The following is a 16,882-nucleotide window of genomic DNA, read 5'->3' as shown; positions in this document are numbered from 1 at the left end:
TTTAATAACTGTATTTATTAAACTAAAAAATAAATAAATTTGTAAATTATAAATCATTAATTTGTTACAGTTTTAATACACTACAAAAAAAAAATAATAATAACAATAATAATAATTTGGCTCAGTAAAACGTAATTTGTAACAGCATTGTTTATTAAATGATCAAAAAAAGCACAAATTAAATTATAATAATATAAAATTTTAATTGAATGTATTATTAATTTGGTTTCTACTAATAAGTATCTTTTTACTTTAAATTTATTATTTTTAATCAATTATATTTTATTACATCTCGAAGAGTTATTTGAAAAATATAATTTTATTAACTACATTTAATTTTAATTCTTGACGCGTATCTAATGTAATTTGATTATAAAACAGTATATTTTAATTTCACTTTTCATAAAATGTCATTTTGAAAATTTTGTTTAATAATTATTTACATATAGTTAAATAATATGAAAAATATAATGATAGTTAATTTTAGTTATCCATATAATATTCACATTGATATATATTTTTTTACACCAAATAGTAATTTATTAGTGTGGTTTAACAACTTTAGTTGTTGGTGGAGGAATTTTTGAAAACCCAGCTGAATCAAATACTGGTAACAGATCACGTATACGGTGTCCACTTGTCGAAGCTAAATCCATTAATCGGCTAAAAAATAAAATTCGATTATTATTGAAACGTTTTCCTTTATCGATGAAAATATATTAGTTATTATGCAGTACCATGAACAGTAAGTAATGACGTGGATGTATAAATTGGATGAATAAATCAGATTTACAATACAACATATAAAATAGACGAATTATACTGATTTGAAGTTATCCTTTGTTTCAATATACATTATTATAATACATATTATATATATTGTATATTGTATTACAATATTAATTAAAGACAATTGTTAAAATAATGAATTTAAAAAAAAAATAATTATAAAATTAAGCTTTGTCTAGTCAAATTTTTCTTATAAGAAAATAATTATATTTTACTAGGATTAGGTTCATATCGAGAACATTATATCACTTCCTTTCAGTATTTAATTGTATTAAACGGCTATATCTCAATAAATAAAATTGTTACCAAAAAACGTTAGTTAAAAAAATAATTTAGCCTGTAAGAATAATTTTTTCTCCTCCCAATATTTTTGTTTGTGCGCGACCCTGATTATGGAAGATTAATTAAAAATAAAAATTATGAATAATAATTTATTGTTATTCTTTATTTATCAGTCCAAATTACCATTTACTTTGTAACTGCTTTATTTATATAAAAACATATTTTACTCGTGAAAATCAAAATTATCTTTATCGAGAAAATCCTTTATTATTTTTTAATTAAGCTCCTTTATAAATTAAATTACCCTTCACAATAAAAATGTTGCAATCCCTTTTCCATTGTTTTGTGGAAACATAATTTTAATTAAGAAATATACAAAATATGTATTTTGTGTATACCTGTTGATTGTTGCAGCAGGTTTCTTTTTTAAAATGCTGGGTGAAGCCGCTTCTACGGGAAAAAACGTGGCTCCATAGAAATCTAATCCGTTGTGCAAAAGCAAGTTGTACTCTTCCAAAGAAGCTAACGTAATACGTACTACGGGTGAGGTTACAGGGTGTTGCGTCACTGGTCCAAGTTGATCAACAGCTTGTTGAGATGGGGCAGTAGATCCTCCTTTGTCCGCCTGACGGAAGCCTGAAATATGAGCATGGCAGCAGAATACAGCCAATATTAAAACAAAATAATTTATTTTCTATGTTTCGGTAGTAATACAAAATTAAAATCGTTTGCTATTGGCTTCGTGAGTTTTCTAAAACAATTAAGAAATTGTTTCAATGAAACCGCAAAAGTTGTTCACTTTTTGTTGGTTCTTTTGAATTTTGAAAGTTAATTTAATCAAGGTTATGTTTAAATATCATTAGAGATTACAAAAGCGAACATTATGTAATACTTTGTACACAAAAAAACTTTAGTTAAGTCAAAGCTTATTCGGTGCCTTTATAATTATAAATAAACAAATAGTAATTACCCAGAGAAAAAAAAACACTTAACAAAGTTTCTTATTGGCAAATGAACTGAAATGCTTATTAAGGTAACTCAATAATTCTGTTTATAACACATCTATTAAGATTTTCTACTAAAAAATAAAAGGTACTTTTAAATTTAAATAACGAACCTTAATAATTTTGTCCGTATATCTGTAAATATATTTAACTAATGAGTCGGGTATTATAAGCTTTAGTGTATTCCCCGTTGATAATTAACACCGTTACGTGCAGAGATGTTTGTGAAACGAAAGCTTTTAAAATATTAGAGTTCTTCTTTTATTTAAATAAATCGAATTATAGCTCTTCATGGTATTTCAAATACGGTTTTAGAGATACAGCTCGGCGCGTTTAATGTTCATGAGGGCGATCGAATGCCGAAGACGCATGTTTTCGATGAGAAACGAACAAGACAAACTTATGGCGCCGAATGTAATTAAAACGACAACCCACGTTATTACTTTAGTGGATGAGAAAGAACGATCATTCGCGTGAACTGTAATAATAACGAAGATGGAGAAAAAGTGTCATTGTAAATTTGATCAAAAATATGTACTGTCCGTTACTGTGATGATCCGATTGATTTTTTTTCTTAAATTCTTTAACTAAAACGTATAATTATGAATATTTTTTTACTATAGCCGATTCAACTATCTCAGCACTTACGATTTCTTTCGACCTCATTCGATAAAATAGTACAAATGAAAGCTCAATACAAATATTAAATAAATCTTACTAGTTCGTTGTTGTTTTTAATTAGGACAACTACCGGGAAACTGTTTCCCAACTACTTCATTCCCTTTTATTGTTAAGTTTTCGTTATTGATTATTTCATTTTCTCCTGTCACTTAACTCCTATATTTTCTACTTTCTATACTCGAGTTTCAAATAATAAACAAAGTAAAATGCATCCTCGAACTGAGTATTTTTATTACTATTTTAAGTAATAAACATGTTTAGTATTTCAATATTCCATAAAAGTAAAATGTATAAAAAAAAGTCCTTGATCTAAATAACTTTTTAACATTTTATTACAATTTTTTTACTGTGTAGTAAATAACATCAGGTTTGCTTCAATAATAGTATTATTAATGGGTAGCTATTATTATTATTATTATAAATTTTTGAGTTATTCATGTATACAGTGTGGAATAAATCTAACTGACAACTATAGCTGTTGATACATTTAACATTTCATTTTTTTTTTTTAATCATTCATGCTACTTAGATTACTTTAAAATCCTATTTTTGATAATTTGTTTTTAAAAAATTGTCTTTTTTTTATTTAAAATTTAAAAAATATTAAAATAGTTTATAACATTTTTTTTATTAAAAATCATTAATGGGTCAATAACATTTTTAAGGCCAGTAATTATTGAGTTACAAGCATTTTAATACATTGAGTAGGTATGAAATGCGGATGGAGTATGCGTTAAATTTACACCAGTATGATCTGGTAGAGGATAAATGAGGCCAAAAAGTACCTAATGATAGAAATAGCAGTACCCGCGTTATTGTTATTGCAGCCATTACTTTGATATGTCTTAATTAGATAATTATCTAAATTATTGTTTAGATAATTATATATGTTAAAAAAAAAAATGAAGTTCATACCCTTATAAGGTATAAGGATGAACATAAAAATACTTCCAAGTTGATAAATTAAGAAAAGTATATAACAAAAAAAAATTATCAAAATGATATTTATTTTTCGATTAAATAAGTGGTTCATGATAAAAGAGTCATCCTTTATATTTATTACTGTACATTATTTCTTTATAGAGAATGCTGACGAAATCATATTATGTCGAAAGTATCCAGTCAAGTTATAAGTGTTTGAAAATTGAAGTTATAAAAGTGGGAATTCGCTGAAAGAGCAAAATGTGGTAAGTTTTGGGTGCAGATAAAAATACAGTACTATGTCCTGATACTCCCTGCTGAATTTCTATTTCGATTCTCAATCATGTCCTTTATTACATATAAATATAATACACTTTAGCATTACAACAGTTCAATAGCCAATATTGTGCAAAATCTACACACACAAATATATTCTTCACTTATTTTTATTTTAAAGTAAATTTCAAATATTACGTTTTTACAAATAATAAATAGGCGTAAACGTAGTTAATTATTTATGATATTTTTTAATATGTTTTGAACTGTATTATTGGCACATTGTTGCATTTTTAATGCATATTGTTCTTCTAAAATTAATTTATAATTAAAGGATGATTTAAAAGTAAATGTATAATTTGTTACAAGTTAATGAAATATTTATCGAATTCGCGTGGCTGGTATAAAGTTTTTCCCGAAACTTTATAAGCTTAGCTTTTAATTTAAATTTATGCTCTCTTTTTGTTGAATAGTTGTCCAACTTAAGCTTTTTCTTTGCAAGATTAAATGCATTATAACATCAACATGTGCAAAGACTCTCTTACTCGACGCAGTATATTATAATTTATTATATATATACAGTGACAATACAAATAGTGCTTAAATAATTAATTTGTGTGACGTGATAATGTATATAGATATATACAGTTATCATTTAGTTTTGGAGAAATTCGTCGAAAGAAAATATAAAGCAAGGGATGATAACAGATATATATATATATATCGCAGTTAATATCTCGGATAAAAAAGGGACAGAAAAAGCAATAACTTGATTATTGACTTAGTGTACATTTTTGCTCTGGTAATATTATGCATTGCTGTGTTCGTTGACTAGCTAATAACAACGACAGGAAAACATCGTTCATTATCGTAACTGTTTTACTTTAACCCGTCGCCTACACTACTTTTTGTATTCAAACGACCTTGTCGTCCATAGTGATCGTGTTCGGTATACTCAAAAAAAAGCATAGCTCACTACTACAGCTAAGGCTGTTTGTTCGGAATGGCGTTTGCAAAGGCTTGAGGGGTGAAAACTCATCGGCCGGGCTGACGTTAAGACTGCGGAAAAGGTCACGAACGTTAAGGGAATTCTATATTAGACTGGGTGGTCGTTAGCTATACGGAACGCGTTTAAACAAATGATTCAGCCAGTGGACTCGGTGACACCAATGTAAAATGTGTACGTTCGAGTCTCCCTATGTTTTTCATTTTCTTATTCAAATTTTTCTCTTCTATCGATAAAACGTAACGTATTTTAATATAATATTTCAGACGATCATCATGGTTTTGCTATCCCGTTTTGAAACTTAATTTAGTAACTGCTGTTGTCTTATTAAAGACACCAACGAAGTAATGTGCGGTAAATACATACTAATCTATTTAGTTAAACTTTATATCAACTAGTGACAGCAGTAACAGTAGTCGTGGTAATTTTACAAAGTGCTGAACTTAGCATGTATGCAAGCCGCAGTATTAAGGTGTATATGTGTATCGTTCATGTTGAAGGTATTAGTAGCATACTATACCTTACTGGAGTTCGCTCTCAAAGCACCAAGTGGTTTCCCCCACTTATTACCTAGTTACCCCTCATCGACGACCATCGTGACGTGATAAATGATGTAACCAACAATGAGAACAAACCAACTACATTAAATAAATCAACCCTCACCTTCTGTGTTCTCTTTAGACTTATTGTGGTCGACATGGAAGAATGAAAGGCGAGCGGAGTACAAAAACGCGAGCTTTCTTGCCGGTGGCGTCCGACTCTAGAGAAATAGATTGGGATGGTAAAAAAATAAGGAGAGACAAAGAAAAACAAGCGCATAACACGCGCTGTAATATTTTATCGTTGGTGTATAATAATAACCACGTTATGCATAACACGGAAACATTTGTACTACTACTTTTGTGCTGATAAAACAACAGAGAAAAAAAATGAAACGCTGCTTTAATACAAATGAATTTGATTTTGGGGGTGTGTTCTCAGTATTCATTTTTCATTTTCACTAGCGTTTTTTTAGTTCATTTCAAACTCCCGGAGTAAAAAAAAAAATATCATCGACAAACCGAACATAAAAAATTTTCTTGATAAAGTCTTATATAATAAGATTTTGATAAAATTTCAATATATATCAAAAGTGGAATAAGAGAATTTTTTTTTATATATAAAATTGAGGTTATGAAATTATTCGCTTAAAATTAAGTCATACATAGGTTTTAATTTCTAACGAAAATATACATCTTACATATTTATAATTAGTCGTATATTTTTATACATTTTACAGCTATGAATTTAGTTTAATCTTTTTGTCAGAAAATTATTCATCATATGAATAATTTTTATATAGGGTTATTAGCCTTTTATACATTGGACATGATCTTTAAATAAATACATTTTATGACAAATATATATAATTAAAATGTAAAAAATTACTATTTAACGTTTTAAAAACTATATATAGATAAATCTTATTATACAATAAATAGCATTTAAACAGAGTGTTAAACATTCCCATTATTTTAATCATTTTATAGCTTCAATGCGAAACTGAGAAGGAATTAACTTTTTTTTTTAGTATTTTATTAAATTATTTATCATGATTGAAAAATAAGAAAAAAAAACATTTTGTTTTATTTTAATATCATCACGTACAACTCTATTTAGTTAACATAACAGTTAAGTTTAAAATTAATAGATTTATTCGCTTAAATATTATTTTCTTTTGTAATTTTTATTATGACTCTTGATAAACCATTACGATAAATAAAATAAAATAATGTAATTTTTATAAAGACATCGTAGCAAGTTATGGGAAGGGTTTGGAGAGGTTTAGCCTCAAAAATTCAAAATTGAATACTGTGAAATTCCAGAAAAATTACACTTATAATCATATAATAAAAATTTAGAGAGGCGCATTTACACATGATATGCTCCTCCAATTTTTTTTTTTTTATTGAGCCAATGTTTAAAGAAAAATCTAAAACAATAACGTTTTCTTAAATCCGTAAAAATTGATTCAATATTACTGCTTTTGTCATATTTTCTATATAGTTTTTACGTTCACAATTTGTATACAAAATGTCCTAAATACACAAATTCTGTTTGTTCATGAACTAATTTATTATTCCTTTAATCCTATTTTAAATATGTCACATAAAGAAAAACAACATGAAAACATACACATTTGATACTATAATACTCAATCAATCATTATAAGTATACAGAGGTTCATTCATAGTAGTTTTTAATAAATTCTACAAATAGAAAATACCCTTTTTAATAATTAACAAGCTTTGCTTATATTACTGAAAATATTCGTTTATAACTTTTTTTGTACTTCACAAATATGGAATTTTCACTTGAAAAAATTTATACGTTATAAATATTATGTAAATATATTCATAATATATTTATGAAAATCAAAAGTTCATATTTAGTTCACCGCATTCGATATAACCTAATATTTAATTATATACTTATCTGAACGGTTTCTCAATTTATCTGCGTGTGTTAATTGATAATTTGATATTAAAACACTTAAAAAAATTTATTTACAGTATGGGAATATATTTTAGGGTTGTATCATTTTTAAATGAGATCATCACTGAGTGTTTATTTTTATTGTATTTTTACTTATATATTAATAATATAACTCCCTCTCCTTACCATTAAAATGTTTCAAGTAAAATAACAATTTTTCTATAGCTGAAGTATCTATTATATTTAATATAAGCACTTATTATTATGTAGTTCAATATATACATTTTATATTGATATTAAACATTGAGAAATAAAAAATCTACTATTCATTCTTGAGTATATTCAAAATATAATTTTAAACTATAAAATTTTATGACTTTTTACAATTTACTAATACTCGATGTTCACTAATCATGTACAAATGCCTATATTTAAAAATTCAAATTTAAATAAACGCAACACAAAGGTTGCATGAGCGTTATTTTTATCTGCGGGTAATGTAATAGGAGCTAGTAAACATTTTAGAGAATTATACTAGGAACATACAGTGCACGCGCCTTAAACCAATATTGCGAGGGAGGAAAATCCTATTCGCCTAATCCAACACCCGCTGTGCACTGCGATCGCCGCTGGACACAATGGATTTACTGAGTATAGTTTTCCACTGTATTTTATTTTACCCTTCCCATCACTCCTCTACTCTTCTACCACGAGAGAATAATAGAGAGAAAAATATATTCAAATACAACTACCAATATTTTACATTTAACGATCGTGATGGAAGAGGACGTTATCCGAGATACAACCCGACATAAATTTTTATACATTAACCAGTATACGATTTGGTTGTATCATCCAGCTAAAGGATATGGAAAATTTCTTTATTATTCAGAAGAAAAGAATATGCTAAACTTGGCTGTTCCAACTTTTTGCCTAGATCAACTTACAAGTCCGAATATTTTGAATTACTTTAACAATAATTGTTTAAGTAGATATACACAACTATTATGCATATCCAGCAAATAAATAAATTGTTTTGCTATATTACCAGTGTTGTAGAGTCTTGTAACTTCAACAACTGTTTGAAATTTATAAAGGGAGTGTCTAATGTCTTCATCTGGTAAATCTTCGGGTATTTCGTACACGAAAACGGAAAATGTTTTTTGAGGTCTGCATGGTATTGGAATCTGTAAAATAAATTTTTCAATAATTCAGTGTAATTCAATTTTTTTTAAATTTATTAAAGGCGTTTTAGCATAATTTGTTACAGGTACTAATTAAGGTGCTTTAATAAGAGTTTTTCAATCTAGATTTTTTTGTAAAGTGATTTAAGATATTATTTCAACGAAATATTGAAAAATATCAACCATGTATTTTATAGTTATTTTTTTTAAACGAATATCGTTAGATCTTAAGTAAATAAAAAGTAAAAGATGAAAATGTATGTTTTAATCTTAAATTTTTGCCCAAAATTAAGAAGTATATGATTAATTGACTACTCTTAAAATAAAAAAAAGACGAATTCATTAATGGAACGTAGAGTGAAAAACCTTTTCTCTTTAACGATGATTTGGTGGTATTATAGTGTCCTATAACATACTATAATAAACTCGTTACGATTAAAAAAGGGTAATGAACAATTTTGGTTAGATTGGAAGTACAGAAAAAAAAAGTTTGATGTAAAAGGCAGATATTTTTTTCATGTGAATTAGGACTTGACGCGAAAAAATAAAAGAAACACAAACAAAAAAACTTAGGGGAAGTGTGATTGTAAAATGTTTGGGGTAGATACTTTAAAGATGAGAGGGGATATTGTACGTTGCCATTAATCATTTTACCGAATTATCCAGCGACATATTTATATATTTCCATGACCGTTATGCATCGCTTATTTTTAGTAATTTGTCATTTCTAAAATATTGCTATTTTTACACAAATTATACATTTTTAAAACTAAAAATACTATTCTGCTTAAAACTTTTTGGAGATTCAGCACCAAAAATGTTTTTTTTTAACTAATAAATTTTACCATGAATTAAGGAAAACGAATTTGNAAAAAATGTTTTTTTTTTCACTAATAAATTTTACCATGAATTAAGGAAAACGAATTTGAACTCGTTTCTTTAAGTTTTTAAAATATATTAATTAATATATTTNCAAAAATGTTTTTTTTTAACTAATAAATTTTACCATGAATTAAGGAAAACGAATTTGAACTCGTTTCTTTAAGTTTTTAAAATATATTAATTAATATATTTTAAAGCGACAAGTGTTAAAATATGATTTTGCACAAATAATTAGTATTATTAATAAGTATTTATGAGTGATTTATAATGTGCACATTTATTACCAAATTATTTTTATTATTTGACATTATTTTTGAGAAAATATTTTTATTCTAAATTTTTATTTCAAATAAATTTTATATTCATACAGTTTTTTGTTTTGTTTGTAAATATCATAGTTAATATGATAATTGACGAAAATAGAGGTCTCGTTCTTATAGTTCTATTTTTAACCCTATTGTCACACATGTTAACGTCATTCGATTTCACCCACATTTTATACAACTAATTTTTTTATATAATGGAATAATTCTATGGGAAGTATTGAATGAATTTCAAAACACCATTTTTATGAACCGCTCAACTGTCAGGTGTGTATATATGATAAGTGGCGCGACCCACTCTGGAAATTAATGCAACAATCTAATTATCATTGAAAATAATATTTATAAAGTATTTCAAGTAAAAAAATTTGATCAAATATAATATTTATTACAAAATATTTTTTGAAAATGGCATATATGTCTTGTATTTTACTTCACTTTAAAATATAAAATAAAATATATACTATTTATTCTCAATTATACTTTAACCCATTGAGTCTTTGTTATTACATTCAAAGCGTATAGTTTATGCAGCTAAAAAGGTAAGTAAATAAACAACTAAATTATAAAAATTTTCTTTTTCATTTATTTTTGATTGCTGAAATAAATGATACTCAGGTTTTAAAAAATGTTTTTCCCGAGACACTACCAATGTAGGACAATGTAGAGTATGTAGCTAAAAAAGTTGACCCAATTTACCCATACAAACGAACAGTATACAATTATCAAATAATATTATATAAATGTATATATATATAAATAATTTGGTATTATAATAAATGTACACATTATAAATCATTCATAAATACATATATATATATATATATAGATTGTTACATTTATTAAAACTAATATGTAACAAACAATTTCGAATCTCACTATTCTTTGAATAAGGAATTTAAACGCGATTTTTTATAATACCGAATAAAATTACATTTTAATTGAATATTTCTTCTAAAGTTAATGATATTGATGATGATTGCGCTCAAAATGAAGATGGAGTTGGAATTTATTTTGAAGATATGGAATAAATATGTCTCTTAAATATATTTATTCTTAAATAATAATGTTAATTTTTCCCAAAAAAGTTAAAATAATTTGATTTAAAACATTGTTTAATTGTTTAGTATTCTTAAGTATTAAGAAATAAGAATTTAATATTTGTTTAAATGTACTAATTAAAGTATAGCTATATCAAAACTTATTTCCTCAATTGCATTAAAACGCTTTATCTCCAAGATTGCACCAAACTATGTAAAAACTTAAAAAAAAAAATCAAAGAATTTGATGCATTTTAATCGAGATTTGATTATGAAATAATATCTAGTACTCAAGGTATATAAAATTAAACGCAAATCTCCTTTTCTTGAAAAACTATTATTTTGGCAATAGCACGTTTTGACTTGTCGCACTACTATTAGAGAAATATTGTATTATATTATCTATTTCAATGATCAAATGTATTGAATATCGTGTCACTAACTCTAGTGGCTCTAAAAAAAAAGGTAAACATTAATTAGAAAAATCTATAGTAAACAGGACCAAACAATAGAAGCAATATTAACCTCAGTAAGCCTGGTGAAATATCAATACGGTATGACCCAGAATGGAGTGTACCTACTCGTCAGTACTGTCAACACATGTTGCGGAAATAGACAAAAGTGGGCGAGTGGAAACATTTTCTCAGCCGATAAAATCAATGTTTTTGAACGTTAACGTTCAGTTTTACATAACAAATTTAATATTCTAAAAATTTTTATCACTGTAATGAACATATATGTTCATTACTGTTATTTGGTTAACTCCTATAGTTTTTCAGCTAATAAAAAAGGATTACTAGGTTTTAGAAAAAACAAATCGCTCGTGCATTACCATATTTACAAAATTGTATTAAAATGACACGACGTACTAGCAGCAGTTCATCTAGTATTTTTCATTTGAGGGGAAACTAATAAAAATTATATTAATTTTTTTGCTCACATTTTATCTAAAATGTGTGTAAAACATGATCAAAGGGAAGGAGCTTAGTCTAAACACTTCACTGTGGTATATTATGATATGTATATCATTTTTGTGTTAATATAGTGCAAGAAAATATTTTTTATTCTGATAATACCGATTATTCGGTGCATTAACTAAAATAATATTTTGCTCATTGTCTATTCAACAGCTATTTCCTGTGAAGTTTTATTAAACTTTTTTTTGTAGACGCTTGCTAAAAAAAGTCTAGCAAAGTGTTTTGGAGGATGTATACTCAGAAAGCCGCAACGGGCGTGCTGTGAAAAGTGAATAAACATATAACATTTATCCGATACTTTCAAAGCCACTTTAGTTGTGCAAAAACGTCATTAGTATTTTATGACTTAAAGGCTTCTTTATTAGACACGTACTGCAGCATACAACTTTTTATCGTTTTTTGTATATAAGTTGTGGAGCTCAAATTTATTTGTCATATGATATTGATTTTGTGGTGCATAAGAAATAGATAAAAACATCAGTGATGTTGTGTGCCTAAAATTTAATTCTGTGGTAGAAGAGTTAATACAGTTTTATTTTCACATTTAGTGTTAACAATAATGTGTTTATAAGAATAAAATAATAGATGTTTTTAACTTGTACACCTGTGTTAAATTAAATTTATCTTTTAAAATAAGAATTAACGAATACGAACCAAATAAAAGAAACTTAAAATTATATCTGTTGTGTTATATTGTAATTCAACATATTAGATACCTGAATTATTTCGTTAAAAATAATAATAATAACTACACATATTTTACATAAACTGACTTCATTATTTAAACATGTACACCGGACTATTTCGTATTACAATACATTTATAAATCAAAAATTATACATCAGGAAAACAACACCATAGAATTACGATTGTAGTTATAAAAATTAATACAATTATAAAAAAACTTCTCAAACAAGCAAGAAAACTAACGTCGTCTTTGACAGCCTTTAACCGTTTGGATTGGTTGCTTTGGTATAAACACGAATCGCATTTACCCCAATTGCCAAGATCATCATCGTCTTCATCATTCAATTGTCTTCCGATTCCCATCAAAAATTACACAATGCAATTCATATAATTATTTTTAATAATAAATTACGGTTAAATTATAATTTGAACTCATTATGATATAAATATATTTTTAAAAGTTAAGTTAAAACCTAACAAAAAGATATTGTAAAATAACTAATCAAATTACAAATAGTTTCTAGGAAACAGTTTTTTCTAAACTTTTGAAACACTTTTTGTGATAAAATCATACAAATTAATAAATATTTAAAATTTAGAAAATGTTAAAATAACAATTTAATTTGACTTTTGACAAATAGTCATTTTAGTTTAAAGTCTGAAAAAAAATTTAGTGAACATATTCAACTTAAAATGTAATTTTAACCAGATAGAATTTTTTTTATACATATACTCCAGTCTATATAACTTAGCTACAATATTTTTATTTATTTTTAGTCCTGTTTCTTTTGTTGTAATAACGCATTGTTACAAAGAATATATTTTTTATACTTCCACGCGCATAGCGTGGAATAATATGTTATAAAAATTTAACTAGAGAAAATTTAATTAGATTTTAAAAATATTTTGAAATAGAAGTGAATCTTATTTTTTTTTTCATTTTTACATTATTGCTACTAAAAATACAATTTTATGTTCTAAAACTAATATAGATAAAAGTTTGTGTCATGAAAATTTAATTTTAACAAAAAAATACTACTAACTTTATTGCATAACGATATTAGGTATAGTCTGATTTTAGAGTAATTTAAATTTAAATTTTTAATATTACAACTTCATCAAAAATAAAAATATGTACAGCAATGATCAAAATATAACACAATTTAAAATAAATAAGTAAAATTTCATTAAAAATATTACTACTCAGCTTGTAATTATATTGATGCATATTTATTAATTTTTCTTGTATTTTATAATTAAGAATTACTGTAAATTAAATTAAATCAATGGTACCATAAATCCATATAACATTGTAAACAAAAATATAAATATAGTATAATAAGTATTTTATGTGAGTAAAATTTTATTTTTAACTCGATAATATTTATAGACTTAATAAGATGTTATTTGATTTAATAAATAGTTATTTAAAATGAAAAAAAAACATATATATTCAGAGTGCTTATGGTATAAGCTGCTACTTTGAAATATGCATCAAATTAATCGGTGACTCGGGAATGACCTAAAAGCCTCTCAGGGTCCTCTTGCATGTATAATATATGGTTGTATTAAACCCAAGCACAAAGTTTTTAACGTTCTAACTTCTCAGACCATTTTATTTTATTAACGTTTTGCCTAGACATAAACTTAACATGAGCATAAAAATATTTTTTTGTAGCGGTACTGAATTTTTTTATTTTATCTTAAACATAAATTTATAAATAGAATTAGCGTTCAAAGGGTTCAGTAGGTTAATTTCATAAAAATTGAAATTAATAAGTCGTTAGTCACAACTCGCTCATTTTCGTAAAATTACATATGCACAGTTTTTATATTAGTTTATGTCATTATGTCTGGAAATAATTAATTTACGAAAAAGGCACAAAATATTTAAACACTACAATTATTTTTCAATTAAATTTTCAGTTATAAATTAATATTATCAAAAGGAACATTATAGTTATGTGTGGTAAATTACTACATTATAGGAATTCAGTAACATAAAGTATATGCATAGAGTCAGGCATCGTTAAATACTTAAATTTTAAACACCAAAATACAACTCATTATTTTGGTATCTTACATATTTTTGAAAATATCAAAGATTTATTATATTGGTTGTATTAATTATTTTTAATATTGAAGTCCTAAAAATCTTATTTCCATAATTGTTAAATAGTTTTGCAGTCTACTATCTCGCATTATTTTGGAATTTTTTTTTCAGAAATTGTTGAATTTAAATTGTGAATAAAGTTTTTTTCGTATGATATTGTAAATATTACATTAATTTAAAATTATTTTAGAAGCGTTTTTATAATAATTATAGAAGATGTTTGTAATAATTACAATAAAATTATTTTTTTATTTATTGCAATGAAATTTTAAAAAATATGTATACTTAAAGAGTGATTTAATGAAAACTGCCTATGTGCGGCAGCTGCGCTAATATTTACAATAAACAGGATTGAAATCTTAATAATTATCTTTAAAAATTCTCTTATATTTACTTAAGTTATCATATTTTACACTCTTTCTTAATGTAGTCAACAATTACCCTATTTATTCTAATATTTATTGACTTGACAACAAATTTGTTAAAACATTTAAAAAAGATTTTGACTGGAAACAACAGATCTGTGAAATACGGTACAATTGGTAATATACAAATGGAAATGATCTTACTAAGCAAATTAAATTTCATTGTCAAGCCTAGACTTTTAATTGAATGTGTCATGAGATATTAAAACGTTGATAGAATTAACGAAATTATTATTGGAAACCAGTAGATTATGTGGATTAATCACTGAATTGATTGACAGTATAAAAATAGGTATAAACTTTTAGTAAATTATACTAAAAAAACTACCAAAACTAATATATTTGTTAATTAAATAAATGTTTAATGTATATTAAGGAATATAAAAAAAAAAATAATTATTAAAAAACTAAAATTTTGATTTCATATCATTTTTCTTAATATTTTCGAATGTGTTACGTAACAAAAAAAGCTAAAAGCTTAATTGATCTATAGTGAAGTTGCTTAAAGTTTTGACACTCTTGGAAAAATAATTGTATTTTGAAGTTAAAAGTTTAGTTTTTATTCTTCATATATGTACTTTCATTAGTTATATGAACTAATTTAAACTTTCAAATACGTACATTTTATAAGTTGTCGCGTGTGAAATTATTTCAAGCCAAACCTATGAAGTTTACGTCATTTTTTACTTCTTGAATTATTGTCATTATGCAATAAATTATTACTAATTTTCTAATTTTAATTGTTAATAATAGCCTAGTTATTAATAATTTTTAGTTTTCTCTGTCTGTTAAGTTAAAATATCTTTATATTTTTAAATTTATTTTCAAGCATAAAAAATGAAATGAGAAATGCTTAACGTTGCATGATGTTTAAAAAAATGACGCGACATATTATGATTACAATTTAAAATGCACATATTTAACTCTATAAAAACCAAACTAATCAACATTAAGATTCATAAAAATTAATTTTTTATGCTAATACTTAATGAATATTGTTTCCCTACTATAATACAGTTATTAATTAAAAATGGGTTTGAAATAAATTAAAACTGTTACCTTTTTGTAGAAACGGAAATTGGTAACTTTATGGAAACCTTTCCGGTAAGTTGCTTGGTAGTCTTCTTGATTGGCAAATTTAAATAAAATTCCAGTGGCCGTTTTGGTCACCGAGTACGGTCCTCTGTAGTTCATTTTTTCACATATAGCTGTCGCCTTTTCTAGATTTAATTCATTGCTGGGCGTTATAAGGAATGCGCCCTTTGCTAAGAAGTGACCGCTATCAGAAATTTCAGATGAACCGTCGTCGTCATCTTCATGCAAATTGTGTCGGGGCTTATAACAGTACATCAATTTTTCTACAGGCGACGGCGGTAATTGTTGTTGCTGCATATTTACGTTGGAAGATGTTATTGTATTGGCTGTTGCTGTGTTCATTTTTTCTTGATATTAAACTATCAACCAATGACTATATTAAAAACACTATCACCGGGTATACGTTTCGAGAATTTTTAATCAGACTGTATCTAAGAAGAACTCTTTGAATCGTTTGACGATTCTTATATATTATTATGACAACGATGCGGAACGATCCTACTAGTCGTTGTTGTCTTCGCCTACAGTTGTTTTCACGGCCAATAATGTTGCAGGTGTGGTACAGTATTTGATAATCGAATTAAAATCAGTAACTGGTACAAACGAAAGGAAGATGGGCGTGTGGCGTTCAATTGGACTCTTTCCTTTATAGCGGATGCCATTTCAAAAGGATAATTGAAAAAAAGGAGTGTATATCGATAAACGACCACAATTATTACGGT

At 25.9% G+C, this 16,882-nt stretch overlaps 1 protein-coding gene across 1 annotated transcript; it reads right to left on the bottom strand.

Annotated features, from left to right (window-relative positions):
- Positions 1-212: 212 nt before the first annotated feature.
- Positions 213-16,649, bottom strand: LOC126896262 (uncharacterized). Its single transcript, XM_050668906.1, has 4 exons — positions 16,125-16,649; positions 8,483-8,621; positions 1,470-1,707; positions 213-663 (listed from the first exon to the last, which is right to left on the bottom strand). Exons 1-4 carry the CDS (start codon positions 16,500-16,502, stop codon positions 543-545), a joined length of 876 nt encoding a protein of 291 aa, XP_050524863.1. The 5' UTR covers positions 16,503-16,649; the 3' UTR covers positions 213-542.
- Positions 16,650-16,882: the final 233 nt, after the last annotated feature.

The sequence above is a fragment of the Daktulosphaira vitifoliae genome, unplaced genomic scaffold (assembly GCF_025091365.1).
Source record: "Daktulosphaira vitifoliae isolate Bord-2020 unplaced genomic scaffold, ASM2509136v1 Scaffold_1, whole genome shotgun sequence".
In the NCBI taxonomy this organism is placed as follows: Eukaryota; Metazoa; Arthropoda; class Insecta; order Hemiptera; family Phylloxeridae; genus Daktulosphaira; species Daktulosphaira vitifoliae.
Note: the sequence above shows the minus strand (reverse complement) of the source record. Positions and strands in the feature narration are given on the sequence as shown.